Below are 16,649 nucleotides of genomic sequence, written 5' to 3'. Positions count from 1 at the left end.
CATATCATTGTACAGCTGTAACGAAAGCCAGATATATTTTATGGTAGGCATGATGTAAGCAATTTGGAATCACATTAAAGGCCTTTAGGAGGCTATCAAAGGGGAGTTGTGATTCAGTTTCACGCATGATTGGAGATGAAGATGCCAAACCATTTTTTTCTAATAATAATAATAATAATAATAATAATAATAATAATAATAATAATAATAATAACAATAACAATAATAATAACAATAATAATAATAGTAATAATATTAATAATAGTAATAATAACAATAGTAATAATAATAATAATAATAATAATAACCTTACCATCCACTTCAATCAATCAATCCATCCATCCGTTAAACATATGGACTTTTTACCTACCTGAGAGAAGGTATCCACCTGTACAACTCTTGAGTCATGTATGAGGTGTTTGGCATCTGTATCACATCACTTGAGATTGACTTTGGATAGAAATGGGTTACTGTACTATCCGTGAATCTCGTTATGCCATAGCTTTTTTTGCACCCTTTGCACTCAAGGGTAATTTTTAACGCAGGAATAGGGCCTTCAAGGGTGCACAATTTGGTTTTCGAGGGTGCGTTGTGCATCGTGATGCCTTCCCCACAGTTCAGGCAAGATTTTAACGGAGGTGACAAAAATCTTGTGTAATGGTATCCACTGTTTTCACACAGCTTCCAAAGTTTGTTGTACGGTAGAACCTTGGGAGTACAGAGGAATTCCATACAATACTTTTCAAGGTAACTGACATGTAAATGAACATCGGCGAGTGAATCAAGGGAATGAGAGCTACAACAGGCGGTAACAATCTTATGGATTAAAACAGTATGTAAAGGAAAGCCTTGGAATTCCGTGCAACGCATTGTGTACGTACATGGTACATGGCTCATGGCCAACTTCAAGACTGACAGTCCATTCGAGGTGAGCTTGGCCGACAATATCGCAAGTGCTTCATCTTCCTCGTCATCATCTTGGTACTAGCTATTGAAGCAATTATTGGTGATTGATTGTGGCGATTAATAGGCTAAAAGACAGCCACTCGTACGCTTTTCTTTGGGGTTTTGGGTCGCCTGGTACGCTAGGAGTCTATACGCTGTTAGTAATATGCTATTGGTAAGGGTAGTTTCACTTTTAAAAGTAAGCTGTCCCAGACAATAACACAGACAGTCTATCCAGGTAGCAAATATCTGTGATACTTCCCGCTGTGATACTTCCCGCTGTGATATGTTAAACCTGTCACTAAGGTCTTTCTCCAGCAAACCCAGAGGCAGTCTTGTCGATACAAAAAAAGTTCATTGAGTTCACACAGATTCGTTGTCCTTCCTCTGGAAACAATTTAAGAGGGATGTTTAGAAGCATTGGTATGGAAATTATAGTAATTGAGACTAAATCCCGGTCTTGGTTCAACAAAGTTATACAAAGTAATAAAAGTTGCATAATCGGAAGTCTCGTGTAAAATCTTTTGTCAGAGTCACTTGCCATAAACCTTCGCACACCAAATCTTTCCACCTCTTAACGTTCTTCCAGATCGTTTATTTGGGAACTTCGTTAGCTCATATGCACTGTATCTCTATTTGACACTCTCAGGCCTTGTCTGCACATGCCTACACTTTTCCGTCTTGTTACTCAGTGACACCATAGCCTCTGTAGCCTCTGCATTCAGTGTGTAAGAGATATCCTTACAACAAAATTCCTTGGCCAGATTATTGAGACCAACTCTGTCATGGCACAAAGCGTCGTGGAGTTCACCATGAGGAGACAACCCCAGCCCTTCTGAGGTACAATACACTTGGCAACCCCACATATGAGCCCCAAGCTTCTGTACACTTCATAGCCACGAACAGTGTTTTGGGAAGTCAGTTACTTCAGTCCCGCACTCCTCATCTTACTGTTGGAGCAGGTTTACCAGCTAAACAACAGTTCCAGCTACCTACATACCCACCTTTGTCACAGAATCCAGTGATTTTGGTCAATCAGGGACGTACTATGGGCCAAGTCGCACTAAAGAGCAATTTGAGATTTGGCCCAGACAAATCCAGAATGAAATCAGCCAGTGACTAAAGATTTGTCTGGAAGAGCTACAGTCGCACCTAAAAAAAAGAGCAAAATCTGCTAACACAACAGAATGAGTGGCTTTTCTTTTTCTTTGCCCCATCTTTATGAAGTTCTAAGCTAATGAAAATGGACTTGGTGACGAAGTTGCAGTTGATTTCAACATTTTTTGTCTTCTGGGCATGAGTCAGACTCGTGGTTGAAGGAGCTGGACGAGGAGTTCCTCGATCATTTTGGAAACATTTTAAGGGCTATAAGGCAAACCTGGATAGATTAATCCAAGTAAATGTTTGTTGTATTTGGTATTGTCTGGCCCAGCACATTTTTACCCTTCGTGTGGCTTTCTTGTAAAGGAACTGACTTGGCCAATGTCGCATCATCAAGAAAGTAAGTAACTAATTGTCCAAGCAGCTCCTGAGGCTCTCCGATGGACTTGGCTAAGATTGTGAGTGGCTCTACAAAGGAAATAGAGATGCCGGAGCCAGTGTACAGTGCTTGCTTTCCACTTGCTGGGGTAAAATGGTCTCCACCATAATGATCTTTTGTAGGTACATGTAGGACATCTGGCGATTTCTGAGACGATATACATAACAACTGTTAAGAAGAATTGCCCATCTAATGGTAAAATCTGTTTACTGACCAAAAGGCTGGGCAAACACACCACAAAGTAAGCAATGTCATGTGGCTCCCCCTTAAATCAGAATTCAGATTTTACTCACCTGTAATGAAGTGGTATCCCCAGTTTCTAGGCTGAATAGCTTTTGAAAGTATACAGAAACTTCACGGGGAGGTTCTATAAGAAAAGAAGACTTCTTAGTAGGAATTTCAAGCTTAAGGAACGTTTAATATCTATCCACATTATGTTTATTAAAGTATTCATATCCATTTAAAACCAACCAGAAATTTTAAGTTAACCTAATATCTAATGTTTAAACACGTATGCAAGCACGCAACTGAAAAATAAGTTTATATCAAGAAGAACAACGTAAGCCTTGAGAAAGTAAAAGAACTAATTTTTACTCACTCAGAATTTCCAGCTTTTGCTCAAGCTCCCTAATCATTTCACTGAGGACGTTGCAGTTTAAACACCAAACCTCTGCCTGAGTTGTTTTGTCCCATAATTTGCATTGCTCTGCTCAAGGATCTCAAGGAGGTTTTTAAATAGTGATCTCGGTGATCATGGTGAGGTGTTTCCTATGCCACTGGACATGAGAGAATTGTATCACAGCTGAATGATGTCTGGTGAGTCATCAAGTGGGGTATTCAAAAGGCTATGCATTGATGAGCTTTCCTGACTTGGCTGTGTTGCTGTACATGCTGGAGATAATATGTATTTTATGTTGCTAGATCTCAATGAAAGAGGCGATGAAGTGGAAAATGATGACGCAGGTGTAAAGGGTAACTAGGGTGTTGTTGATACATCTGATGGGCAACCAAACTTTAAGTCGGAAGGGGCTGCAAAGGTGATGCGCTGTGTGGAAGCTGACCTTGACTTGGACTGTTTTTTCTTTTAATGCAGACACATCAATCACCAGGCCTATTTGCATTATAAAAACGTAGGGCAGCATTCTGGGCAGCCTGTGATTTGGCAATCTCCTCTTTTCGACTGTTCTTTGGTTTGGGTTTTTTCTTTTCAATGTCGTTGGCAGGTGCATTTTCTTTCTCTCCCATTGCCTTAAGTTTCACTTTGGGACATTTTTGTTTGGCACTGTTCCTTTACTGCTTCAATTTCACTGGCCTTAAATTGGAGTTTCCTTTTTCAGCTGGTTGCTCTGAGTTTGGCGACTATTTTATTTTGAGCAATGTTAACTGCAGACCCATCAATAGTTTGATGTTCTTCAAAACAGTGTCAATCAGTGAGTACATTTCATGTCAAATTATGCAGAGACAAAAGTATCATCCTTAACTATACAGCATGATACATTATCTTCTAAATAACGTTATAATATTACAAAATGATAAACCCAAAGAGGTTGGGTGGAAACATGCACCCACTCCTCCCTCTCCTGTGCAGTTGTTGGGGCTTGAAATTTGTTTCTATGTGTCTGATATCTGCCGCAAAGCCAGGCGGAAAAAACGGCGGCATGAGCACTGGTGGACGAGCGGTAACCGACCAGCAAGTAGGCACTAGGACATCCGTAGTCCTCAAAATTGTGAATGTCAACGTTAGTCATGATGCCATCTTGTGGGATGAGCCCTTGAAGTAACTCTCCTTTCTGGTGACCTTTTACCAGTAAGAGGATCTTAGGTTCTGTGGTAAGGTAGTCTCCGGAGCTTTCGGCTGTCGTAGGAAAGCCCTGGCAAAACCATGGGAAGACTGAAGATTTCGTGTGGCGTTGTGAAAGGTACTTTGGGCTTTGTCCGGCTTGTCAAATGGAACGTTTGTTCCAAAGGTGAAGGTGGCCGGGCTTCCTCCTTGAACAGAAAAAATGACATAGGGTAAACGGTCCCTGGCAATGTTAAAAACTGTCCAATTTGCAAACAAAGACAAAGAAAATCTTAACAATCTTTAAAAACAAAGATCCATTTTCTGTTTTGTGATGCTATGCCAGTGAACATGCGCAACAGTCTGTATGATAGAAAGTGATGAAAAGAGGAAAGGGAGCAAAGTCTTATAAGTCCAAAAAAGAGAAGAAATAATGGTAACATCTAGTTGGACAAAGGGAATACAAAAGGTGTGCAAAATGGTCTCTTTCAGACCAAAGGTATTTCTTATAGTGTTTGCAAAGCTGAAGGGCACCTTGTTTGAGAGCGTGTGGGGATGTGGGAACCTTAGAGCTGTACCATGCCATTACGCTGTAGTTAAAAGTAAAGAAAAAGAAAAAGAGTACAATGAATTTAAGTTAGAGCAAAGGCTGTGAAAGCTAAAACATTGGTGACTTTTGAAGTTGATACTGGTTACAGGTGTTGTACGCATTTGCAAATGTCTTGAATCTGATTAGTGAGTTGTCCATCCAAAATGTGATAGGTCTCATCCAGGTTGGCAATTGTTTTGTTGTCAAAGGACAATGGCGGGAGTATGTAAAGAGACTGGTAATGAAGCTGAAAAAGTGAGTTGTTAGTAGTGGGTGACCAGGGTACAAATGAAGAGTGGGCTGACTGAAATATAGGTGGTGAAAATGAGATGGTGTTAAGGCATTTTACTAGGCCAATGGCTTGTGAGTCAAAGGAAATGTTACAAGGCACATGGAGGACGGACAAAGGAGTTACAGAAACATAGTTCTTTGTTCCCATTGAACTAAAAAGAGTTATTGTTGTGGTGGTGGTGGCCAAATAACGTGCGCTAATGTGAATCAGTGGAATTACATTGTGGCAGTTGGTTACTTGACAGTGATGACATTGAAATGGAAGTTTAGTTGAGGGGAGTCAGTGCTGTTTCTTTTGGCATGCTTAGTTTATAGTGGTACTTTTAAAATTTAATTACCTCCTCTTCCTCCCCATCATCATCATCGTCATTCATCTTTTGCAATAAAACAACAAAGCTAGTAAAGAAAACGTCTCTCACTCTTAAAGTTCTCAAGGCGGGTTTTAATCATGAATCAAAAAAGTCTCTTTTATGTTACAAATATGTATCAAAAATTACAATTACAATTACAAATGAAGAAAAACTTATTTGTATGTTGTATAACTGCAACTAAAAAGTGTCATTCATAGGGACACTTTAATTTGTGTAGGTGACTTAGATGGCAAAAATGTGCACAAGGTACCTAGCTGGCTTGCTCTGGCACCCCACTGCTGCATATCCTTTCACAGCTGTACAGTGTAAGAAAAGGCAGATATAATTTATGGTAAAGCATGATGTTAGTAATTTGGAATCACATTGAAGGCCTTGAGGAGGCTATCAAAGGGGAGTTGTGATTCAGTTTCACGCATGATCAGAGATGTTGCCAAGCCATTGTCGTCAAGCCCTTTTTTCTGATACAGTTAGGACTTCAAACTTGTTCTGAAATACAAACTGTCCAGGATGGACTGAATATTCTTTGGTTTTCTTTGGTTTTCTTTGGTATTCCATTCATCGACATCATCATCATTATCGTTCACCTGATACAACAAAATAACAAAGCTAGTAAAAAAATTTCTCTCTTAAAGTTCTCATTCAAGGCAGATTTTAATCACGAATCAAGTCTCTTATTTTACAATGTACATCTGATCGCTTAGTTGCCAGAACGTTGAAATAATGCCATTTAATGCAGTTGTGAACTGTTGATGGATATAAGGCTGACATGCATATAAGGATGACTGCAAATTTCCAGCATTCTGCAAACGCTTTGGTGAGATGGAACTTTAATCTAACAACCAAATTGCTTCAACAGGCAAAGTAAAGTATTAACATGGCACCCGAAGGCAAATGCTGAAGAGGACCACCAAGAGACACTTAACGAAGAACAGTGAACAAGGAGAGAAAACATCTGGTAATTGGACCTCAACATGTCCATCTTCATACACTGAGTGCAAATAGACTGCAGTATGTATGCATCACACAGTTTCCTTACAACAAAATTCTTTGGCCAGATTATTCAGACCAACTCTGTTATGACACAGTGTCATGGAGTTAACTGTAGGGTTTGTCTGATTTTTTTGTATTTCTCGAAGATAAACGACAGAGACAACCCCAAGCCCTTCTGACGTCAAATGTGTCCCAAAAATTCTCGAAATTTTCAGTAGAGTTTCTGTGCCTCTACTGCCTCCATGTAGCCCTGTAAATACTGTACTGTACTGCACTACTCTGCTATTCTACTCTGCGCCACACTACAGAACTCTACTCTACTCTATGCTACTATACTGTACTGTACTCTTCTCTAATCTCTGCTACAGTACAGTCTAATCTTCTCTATTTCACTCTACTCTGCTCCCCTCTGCTCTGCTCTGCTCTACTCTACTGTTGAACATTCTTGAGTGTTCAACAGAAAATGAGTCACGAGCACAGCAGGGGGCATTTAACTAGTTTAATCATAGCTTCTTTGTTATCTGCTTGCACTTGAGGTGACTTGGCCATTTGCTGTCTAGGTTCTTTAGAAACTCTGGTCCATTCTACCACAGTCAGTTCTCGAAAAGTTCCTGTCCAGATAAGCCACAAGATGTAGACCAGCTCAATTTTTGGAACCTGGACAGTAATTCCATGCAGCCTCGGGTACGGTCTTATGAACTTCTGGAGTGTGATTTTGAACATATTGCTTCCAGGACTTCCCCTGCTTTGTCCGGCAAATGACGGTTGTAGAATTGACCCAGAAGGTTTGTTTGATTTCACGGGGAGTGACTGCAACAGGTTGCAGAAAAGTCTTGCTGAGATTGGTGTACCAAGTAGTCTGTTTGATGGGTGCCACCCTTGTTTTTGACGAAAGTAATTGGACCGCAACATGTCCATCTTCATACTCTGAGCGCAAATACATGGCAGCAGCATAGGTCTTTGGTACATCACTAAAGGCATGAATTTGAATGTCAGTTGGTGGCAAACTCGACTTACAGTAAAATAGACTGCTTCATATTTAACCGATGCAAATGCCGCATTCTTATGCTTGTGACAGGAAATCTTATCTTAGAGATAGGTGACAGTGGTCACGAAAATTTGCTAAAATGTATGGGGCTGTTGGAAATCACCAGTTGACCCAACACTAGTCTCGTCGCAAATCTTTTATTCGTCACAAAGCTCACCAAAAATCTCAACCGTCACCGAATACGTTGGTTTTCTACTCTGAATTACAGACCATTCCTTATTGTAAATGTATTCTATGTTCACGTGATCAACTTGTCGCTCAAGCTTGGTTACATTAATCTGTCTGGTTGTTGATTACTATCACGGTCCTTGTCACGATATGAATTTCCTTTTTTGTCATGCACCTATGAGTAGCGCAGCCGTGAATCTTTAACAGGGCTTAACGTAAACTTACATTAAAATTGAACATTATTAAAAAAATGGGAGCTAATTTTAATTCCGAATTCATTGACCCCCCCCCCCCCCCCCAATTTGTCTTGAAAAGAGAAAATGTCTATTAAACTTGTCAAACTACTCTATTCGAAACGAAAACTATGATTACATTGTCCACAATTTAAAATAAAGCGAATGTTACGTAATTGTTCTCGTCATTTGCAAGTGCAGCAATGCGTCCTCGGGCATCCCGTGCTGCCTGCCTCGTTTCTCTCCTTGGGGCGAACTCTGCTGCGTTGACGCTTAATACGTTCTGTGCTCTCTGGGGTTCATAATCACACGACAACTCAAGAGGGTAGAGCTTTTGTAGCGCTCGCTCAAGGTACGACCCAGTTGCGGTTTTCATCCTCGCAGCTCTCACTATACCATCTTGTCCAGTGATTAGCCCATCCACTATTCCCATCTTCCACTTCCCGCGGTTTGTATCGTCGTCTTTTACCAGCATCACGTCACCCACTGCTATGTCACTTTGGTTTCACTTTGGTTTAAGGTGATGCTGCTCGCGTAATCCCCGTAAATAGTCATCCGTCCACCGTCGCCACATTGCGTCTTTACAGCGCTTGAGGTACTTCGCATGCTTCCTGAGGTCTGGGGACTCTAGATGATAGTGCTCTAACTCCGGTAGGAGGTTTGGTGGTCCGAAAAGCAACGAGCTAGGGGTGAGAACTGACAGTTGTGGATCATCCTCCACGTAGCTAAGGGGGCGGTTGTTGAGTGCGACTTCGACGTCTAATAAAACGTCCTGCAGCTCTGCCCATGTCAGTAAGCCACCACCGATGGATTTATACAGCGCACAATTGACCAGTCCGATTAGGCGTTCGAACTGCCCTCCCTACCAGGGAGCCCTGCTTAGGTTGAATTGCCACATTATTCTGTGCGTCGCCAGGTAGTCGTGAACTTTCTCGTCACTCATAATGGTCTTGAGAAGGTTCGCGGCGCCGACAAACGTTTTCCCATTGTCGGAGTAGATCTTTTCTGGACGTCCCCGGTGTGCGATGAACCTCTTCAAACTGGTAATGAATTCTGTGGTCTCCATGTTTGGCAGCAGCTCTAAATAGATTCCACATGTTGGACTACAAGTGTAGAGTACAATGTACGCCTTGCCTTCGTTCTTCTTTCCCTTTTGGTACCTCAGAGGGCCAGCGAAGTCAACACCGATCACTTGAAATGCTGCTGTTCCTTCAGTTCGATCTCTCGGTAAATTCCCAGGAGGTGGGCTTTTTAATGCAACTGCCTGGAACCTTTTGCATCCATAGCATTTCTTAATCACCTTCTTCGCTAGTCGTCTAAGTCTCGGTACCCAGTACCGTTCGTGCACTTTTGTTACAGTGAGTCCAACTCCCCCATGGAGTGTGGCCTGATGAGAAAACATTGTTAGTTTCTCCATGAAGGGGTGACTGTCCGGGAGATAAATGGGATAATCTCCCTGGATTCTCCCGCGACACTCCAGTAGCGCATCTTGTCTCTCTTGTAGGTTCAGCTGCAGTCGATCTTCAAATTTCTCGCTTCCCTTCGCGTTGTTTTTGAGCACGTGCCACCCAGAAAAGTGTTTGCCTCTCAGTCTCGTCAGTTCTGAGGGGTCCATTTGTCCTTTGCTCCTCGTGTTTGCGGGTGTTGTTTACAAAACGCGAAATCCAGGCACAAGCTCTCAACACTTTCCACAGAGCAAACTTCTCTAGCAGTCCGTCAAACTCGTCTGTCACTTCTCGGTCTCCGGCAAATACTACTCGGGTCACTTTTGCTTCTGCTTGGCTTTCAAGAGTACTGTTCGTCATAATGTCGCATGGCCAGCTTTCTTTCTCTGCTAAACATTTAGGTCCTCTCCACCATAGCTCCTCTCATTGCATACTTCCACCACGACTTCCCAGGTCTGCAGGGTTCTCTTGACTCGTCATGTGACGCCTTTGTACGTTTGAATGTTGATGGATCTTGCTAACCCGGCTGCTGACGAACTGTTTGTAATTTCCAGCTCCTTGTATCTAGTGCAAGGCGACTGTACTGTCCAGCCAACAGTGCATTTCACCGACAGGAAAGCCCTCCAGCGCGTCTCTTGTGTTTGTTATCAGATTAATCGCCATATGACCAGAAACCAGCTCCAGTCGGGGGATGCTCAGGCCTTTTTTTTTTTGCAGACTCTTCCGCAGTGGCTGGTTCAACAAACACTTAGGACTGTATTTGTCGTTTTCTCCACTTTATTGCAGCTTCGTTCGTACATTCGTTCTGATCAATCTTATCGCTCTAATCGTTCTGACTTAAAAACAAGGAGAGCGGATCACATTACGCCAATCCTCCGCAAGCTTCACTGGCTGCCCGTGCGCAAGCGTTTTATTTTTAAGATTTTACTTTTTACTTACAAAATTTTAAACGGTTTAGCACCCTGTTACTTGGCGGAACTTATTAATCTTCGTCAACCGATAAGGTGTCTTCGTTCAAATAATGATCACCTGGGACTGCACATACCGGTGTTTAGAACAAAGACCTACGGGGGACGCGCTTTTTCATCCTGTGCGCCAGCACTGTGGAATAGCCTCCCACTTGATGTGAGAAGTGCCCCATCAGTGGATACGTTTAAAACTAAGCTTAAAACGTTTTTGTTTAATAATGATCTTTAGTATCTTTATAATGAATTTTAGTATCTTATGATGAATTTTAGTATTTTATCATCCATTGTAATTTAATATATTTTCCTTATATTGGTTTCGTTATCGTTTTTATGGAGGGGGAATTGGGACAAAAATGCCATTGAATCACATTTCATGCCATTGGATCTTCGATGCTATGTCATTGGATCAAACATCGTTCTATCCGACAATATTTTTCATGTCATTGGATCGTATGTCATTCTATCGGACCATATTTTTCATGTCATTGGATCGAACTTCATGCCATTGGATCGGACTTCATGTCATTGGATCAAACTTCATGTCATTGGATCGAACTTCATGCCATTGGATCAAACTTCATGTCATTGGATCAAACTTCATGTCACTGGATCGAAATTCATGTCATTGGATCAAACTTCATGTCATTGGATCAAACTTCATGTCATTGGATCGGACTTCATGCCATTGGATCGGACTTCATGTTATTGGATCGAACTTCATGTCATTGGATCGGACTTCATGTTGTTGGATCGAACTTCATGTCATTGGATCGAACTTCATGCCATTGGATCGGACTTCATGCCATTGGATCGGACTTTATGTTATTGGATCATGCATCATTCTAATGGAAGCTGTGGGTGCTGTCCTGTACGTCACTTAATCGGAATTTATGTAATTGGATCGGAATTCATGTCGTTGGATCATACATCATTCTATCAGACCATAATATCTCGTGTGCCACAATATCTTTGTTTCATTTGATCTTACATTATTTAAAAGCCCAAATCCTCATGTCGGCAAGTGCATTATAATACGGTACATGATAAATATCATACAAGAAGTACCTACCTAAAAATTGTCTCCCAGGGTGCTTTTCAGGCATAATTTTTAAAAATGGCGGCCACTGAAGAAGGTCAGCATCAAACGGTACGAGAACTGATAGTAAACAACGTAAAAACCGTTCTTGTCGATGTTATAAATCGGCTCAATTCGAATACAGGTCTTGATTATAGCTTATATAAGGTTGAATGGCTATGTTCACTGATTTTGAGACTGGGTGGAATGTTTGAAGAAGAATTGCTCCCAAACTTGCTTCAAGCTCGCCACCTAATATTACAGATGGTGAATGAGGATTCCTTCGACGACTACAGTACTACGAGAGCAGTGATAGCAACTGGAAGTAAAGGAAGGCCGAAACTCGACATCAGCCGAAACCAGCTAGAGTATTATCTTGAGAAAGGTTTTAAGGGCGCTGACATAGCCAAGATGCTTAGAGTCAGTGATAAAACAGTGTACAGAAGACTCCATGAATTTGGAATCTCGGTTCGTGCAAGTTATTCAAGTATGAGTGAAGCAGAATTAGATGCTGTCATCCAGGATATACTTCATAATTTCCCAAATTGTGGGTACAAGTCCATGCGTGGTCATCTCCTGTCCAAGGGCCACAAAATTCAAGAAGAAAGAATCAGAGAAGCAATGAGAAGAGTTGACCCTGAAGGTAATATATCAATGTCAAGACAGTAAGAGAAGAGGTGGGAGGTGGGTCATTAATACAGAAGAACCCCAATTAAGCAGCCACCCTCCGGGAAAGGACAAGTGGCTTAAAAATGTTGCATGTATTTTCAATCAAGTTGTTAACAATTAGAAGGTTTCACACCTTTTCCTTTGGGTTGCTTGTCATCATGTTGTAGGCACTGCTGTCAGAGGTCTCCAGATTCGTGTGACACACAGAAGATCTTACAGTGTAAGGGCCCCTTTAGCCCTTTGGCACATGGATGGTCACCATAAACTGGTGAGGTATGTGTATTTGCCAAAATTGAAAAACAATTTTTCACCATGAAAACAGCTCGTGTTTCTTTCAAGGGTGAATTAATGAATTAATGAATTCGTTGCCGGAAATTTGATTATATTCATTGCTTTAATATTCCATTCTTGAAGTGAATATCTCAACATTAAATGGCGACTTGATTGTTGATTGGATTGTTGTCTGGCTTCATGCAATAAGCATGTGGGAATTTGGCCAAAATTTGCATAATTTTGACTGTAACTGGTAAACTGTCATATGTCACACACTGTTTTCTCATCATTTTGTTTGTCACTTGCTTTTTTTAACCCTCTCATGATAGAAAAAGAGAGAGGCAGAGATTTTAGTGCACTCAAAAGGCTCAAAATGCTGCTGGCAGAAGAGAAAGTGGGAAAAATGTTGTTACCCAGTTTTTGTTTTTATGGAAATTAGGGATATTTTGTTGCACTAAGTCAGGCATCATGAAATCAACATTTTTGTTTTGAATCAAGTTGCCATTTCAACATTGAAATATTCCTTTCAAAAATAGAATATTGAAGCAAAGAATGAAGTCAAATCTCCGTAAATGAATTCATTAATTCACCATTGATAGGAACACTTGAGGTGTTTTGTTTATTTGCTATTTTCTCCTTTTGTACATCATGTCCATGTTGCTTTTTAGGTGGAAATTTGTCATACATGGGTGTATTGATGGATTTTCTAGAAAGATCATGTTTCTTCGATGCAATGGAAGCAATCAGGCTGACACTGTCCTTGACTTGTTCTTGGAAGCAATCAATGTCCATGGTCTGCCATCACGAGTAAGATCAGATCACGGAGTGGAAAATGTGAATGTTGCGTGGTACATGCTTACTCACCCAGCAAGAGGACCAGGAAGGGGCAGTATAATCACTGGGCCAAGTGTACACAATCAACGGATAGAACGATTGTGGAGAGACTTGTTTGCAAGCTGTATCTACATTTATTATTCAGTATTCTACTTTCTTGAGGAATCTGGGCATTTAGAGTTGTCCAACAACATCCACATGTTCTGTGTGCATTACACATTTCTACCAAGAATAAATCAGCACCTCCATGATTTTGCAAGTTCCTGGAATGATCACCCAATCAGAACTGCAAGAAACAAAACACCAAACCAGCTTTGGATAATTGATTTAATTGACAATGCAAGAATCATGGAAGTTTCTATGGAGCAACAGGTGGAAGAGCTTTCTTATCTTATTTCCCTCAACATTTGTAGGCCAATGACAATCTCTTTGAAATGGCTTAAGGATGTTCAGCGTTAAAATATTATATACCTCACCGTCTTCGGAATTCTATACAGGAATTCTAGTACACAGCTTCGTTGATGAATAACTTTTGTATGTATAAATTTACTAGTATTCTTCGTGAATGCTGTTCACTGATTGGCTTTGCTACTATCTATTGTTGTTGATTGTAAGTAGCAGTTATCGAGAAAATGGCACCTGCTTCTTCTCGTTTGCGAAATGTTTTTAGTGACTGTAAAGATTTGGATAGTGTTGTTGTTAGTTGTGAGCATCTAGTTGCTTTATACCAAAACAATAAGATTATTCACTTGATTATTAGATCCTGTTATAGTTGACTTGGGCTTTGCCCTCATCAACTATCACACAATAGAAATCTCATGCTCATAATCTAATTGTTAAGTAGAATTTATAAAGATTATCAAAGAAAACAAATTGAGATTGCTTTACAAGTCTCTTAAAAATTCAGTGCCATCAAAGTGAAAGCTACCCAATTTCTAATCCATTGTGGCCAACAATAATTATTTTAAAATTATTTAGTGGAAGATTTTCTCTTTGGGATGTTTTTGTGTATCTAGACAACAGACAGGTTTATTATAATAATTTCATCGGTTATTGTGGCATATTTTTGTGCTAACGGAGAATTCAGCAGGCTAAAATATATTTTATCTCACTGCCGTGGACCAATCAGAAACAAGAAAGTAACAAAGCTAGCCAATCAGAGCTGTAAATAAGGGCAATATATGAAGACTATCACCCATCTGTAATTTCCTGTTCCTTTCATTCATTTTGTATAAATCTTGCCTTAGCAGAATTGGGATGACTATGGCATAGACTGTGATGGGCCCCTTCCAGAGAGTTGTCGAGATGAGGAGGCTGTGATCATCCCGAATATTCCGAACCCACTAACAGACAGTGATTATCATGACCTGATCCATGCCATAAATCCAATGCAGCATGACAATAGTTATGGGATTGATGTGTACTTGAGTGCTTGCAACTTTGTTGCGGAGAGACTCTCATTGCAGTGAACAGTCAGTCTCTGGCCATGACTGGCAGGAGGTGTTAGGAGTTTAAATTTGTGATTCAGAAGTTTAGTCAGAGAACAAATTCGAGAGAAAATAACCTTCTAAAACCAAATCCTGGGAATATTGTGTTCTGGCATGCTAGTTCCAGCACTAAACCAGAGCAATGATAACTGTGTTTACTGTTATCTCAGTGCTAATCAAGATACAGTTTAGCAAATACTTGTTTCTCTTTTATTGATGACAAATCAACTCATTATCAACTCATTGCACTAGGCACCTACTGGTATCTGTGTGTTTCTAACAAAGAAGTAATGTTGTGTTAATCCAATGTTATCTGGTATAAATGACCTACTGGGTACTTCCCACCAATGTAACTACATGTATGTATCCCATGTCATTTTAATCACATGATTCATACTTGAATGCCAATGTGGCTTTTTACATAAAAAAAGCTCTAATAAAACTGGAACCTAAAAATTTATAACTTGAAAATCTCTGAACAACAAGAAAACAACTAAAATTTACCATTTCAACTGAAATGCAATAACACAGGCCTTTTACATGCAATTAAAACCATCATATGATATCCTTATATTTCTGAATTTCAACATTGCAAAAACAAACACAACAGTGAAAATTGTACACCTGTATGATAAAGACACATTCATGCAAATGAAAATCCTTTTGACCCATATCGGATTGCAGTGTCCATGCAATTCATGAACTCCTGATATGTATTATGGCCAATGGGAAGCAATAAAGACATGAAACAACACTCTGATGTTGGTAACTGGCTGCTCTCATTTGTATTAAACTTAACCACCAAGATCTCTTTTCGTGGAGGTAGGAAATCCCATCCAGTCCAGAAGCAGCACAAGTCATTCAGCCGTGTCTCACCTGCAAGTTTAGTGTAATGATTATTGTTAGAGGGCACTGGTTGTGTTCTATTGCAGTTTTATGAATGTGTTTGGTTCCGTCATAATTGACATTGAAGTCTATTATTGTTAAATTTTACAGTTATGTTGCAGACCATTAATGGACACAGACCTTGATGAACAACACTTCCCTTAACCCTGCACCAGAATGTCTAAGACCAACTTGTTATTGCCGTCATCACTCTAACACCTATTATCTTTTTTGAAGAAGGTGAAACCAAATGAAAAAAAAAAACTTCCAATGTGAAGTTATTTTTTTAATGTACCCACTTTGATATCAGATAAATACCTTCCTTTCTTTGGGCAATTTCCTGCACATATTGCTCAAACATAATTCTTGCCTGGACTTCTTTCTCTCCACTTTCATTGTCATAGGTAACTTTAGCCAGGAATTCTGTAGCAGATATGTGCTTTGCAGCATGAGGCGGAAAAACAATCTCTACCAGTGATGGCTGCTGGGTTAGGAAGCTTTGCAACGTCACCTCATTCATTCCTGTTACAATTTGAATAATAATAATAATAATAATAATAATAATAATAATAATAATGATAATAATAATAATTAATAATATTACTAAATAATAATAATAATTTTAATTTTAATAATAAAAGAGTTAAATGTAGGAATCATTACATTTAAACACATGCAGACTGCTACTGGTATTCCATTTCCAGGATTGAAAAACCTTCAAAAACCAGCACATCAAAGGTGTACTATACATGAAATCTTTCAACAAATTTCAGCCCTGTTTCTTGGCATCTTCAGGACAATGTTCATTCAATCACAACCTACAAAAGCATGACAACTCAGTGTTTATCTGGGCCACATTCTGAAAGTACATGTGTAAAACATTCAATATGCTAATAAATACACCGCAGATAAAATAATCTTGTCATTACCGGTATTACCTTTAGACATGTCATCCAGCTCACGTTTTCTCTTATCAATTACAAAGTACCAAAGCAGTCCTTGCATTAGGACATCTCTACCACTGCAGAGACGTTCAGGTTCAAAACCAGCCTCCATCA

General features: G+C 40.0%; 4 protein-coding genes across 4 annotated transcripts in view; 1 reads left to right on the top strand and 3 right to left on the bottom strand.

Annotated features, from left to right (window-relative positions):
• The window catches only part of LOC145464806 (uncharacterized), a 1,920-nt gene extending 1,747 nt beyond the window's left edge, over positions 1–173 (bottom strand). Inside the window, exon 1 of the mRNA XM_081448604.1 lies at positions 1–173. This exon is cut by the window's left edge and continues 1,747 nt beyond it. The gene's annotated coding sequence lies outside the window, so the exon portion shown is untranslated.
• Positions 174–252: 79 nt separating this feature from the next.
• LOC145464812 (uncharacterized) lies at positions 253–4,958 on the bottom strand. Its single transcript, XM_081448610.1, has one exon. It carries the CDS (start codon positions 895–897, stop codon positions 367–369), a length of 531 nt encoding a protein of 176 aa, XP_081304736.1. The 5' UTR covers positions 898–4,958; the 3' UTR covers positions 253–366.
• A 3,859-nt stretch (positions 4,959–8,817) lies between these two features.
• On the bottom strand, positions 8,818–9,570 carry LOC145465061 (uncharacterized). Its single transcript, XM_081448858.1, has one exon. The coding sequence runs from the start codon at positions 9,568–9,570 to the stop codon at positions 8,818–8,820; it is 753 nt and encodes a 250-aa protein (XP_081304984.1).
• Positions 9,571–11,482: 1,912 nt separating this feature from the next.
• On the top strand, positions 11,483–16,088 carry LOC145464795 (uncharacterized). The gene is made up of 4 exons (XM_081448589.1): positions 11,483–12,086; positions 12,280–12,385; positions 13,054–13,591; positions 14,470–16,088. Exons 1-4 carry the CDS (start codon positions 11,483–11,485, stop codon positions 14,686–14,688), a joined length of 1,467 nt encoding a protein of 488 aa, XP_081304715.1. The 3' UTR covers positions 14,689–16,088.
• Positions 16,089–16,649: the final 561 nt, after the last annotated feature.

The sequence above is a fragment of the Orbicella franksi genome, chromosome 13 (genome assembly GCF_964199315.1).
Source record: "Orbicella franksi chromosome 13, jaOrbFran1.1, whole genome shotgun sequence".
In the NCBI taxonomy this organism is placed as follows: domain Eukaryota; kingdom Metazoa; phylum Cnidaria; class Anthozoa; order Scleractinia; family Merulinidae; genus Orbicella; species Orbicella franksi.
This window is presented reverse-complemented; position numbering and strand designations above follow the sequence as displayed.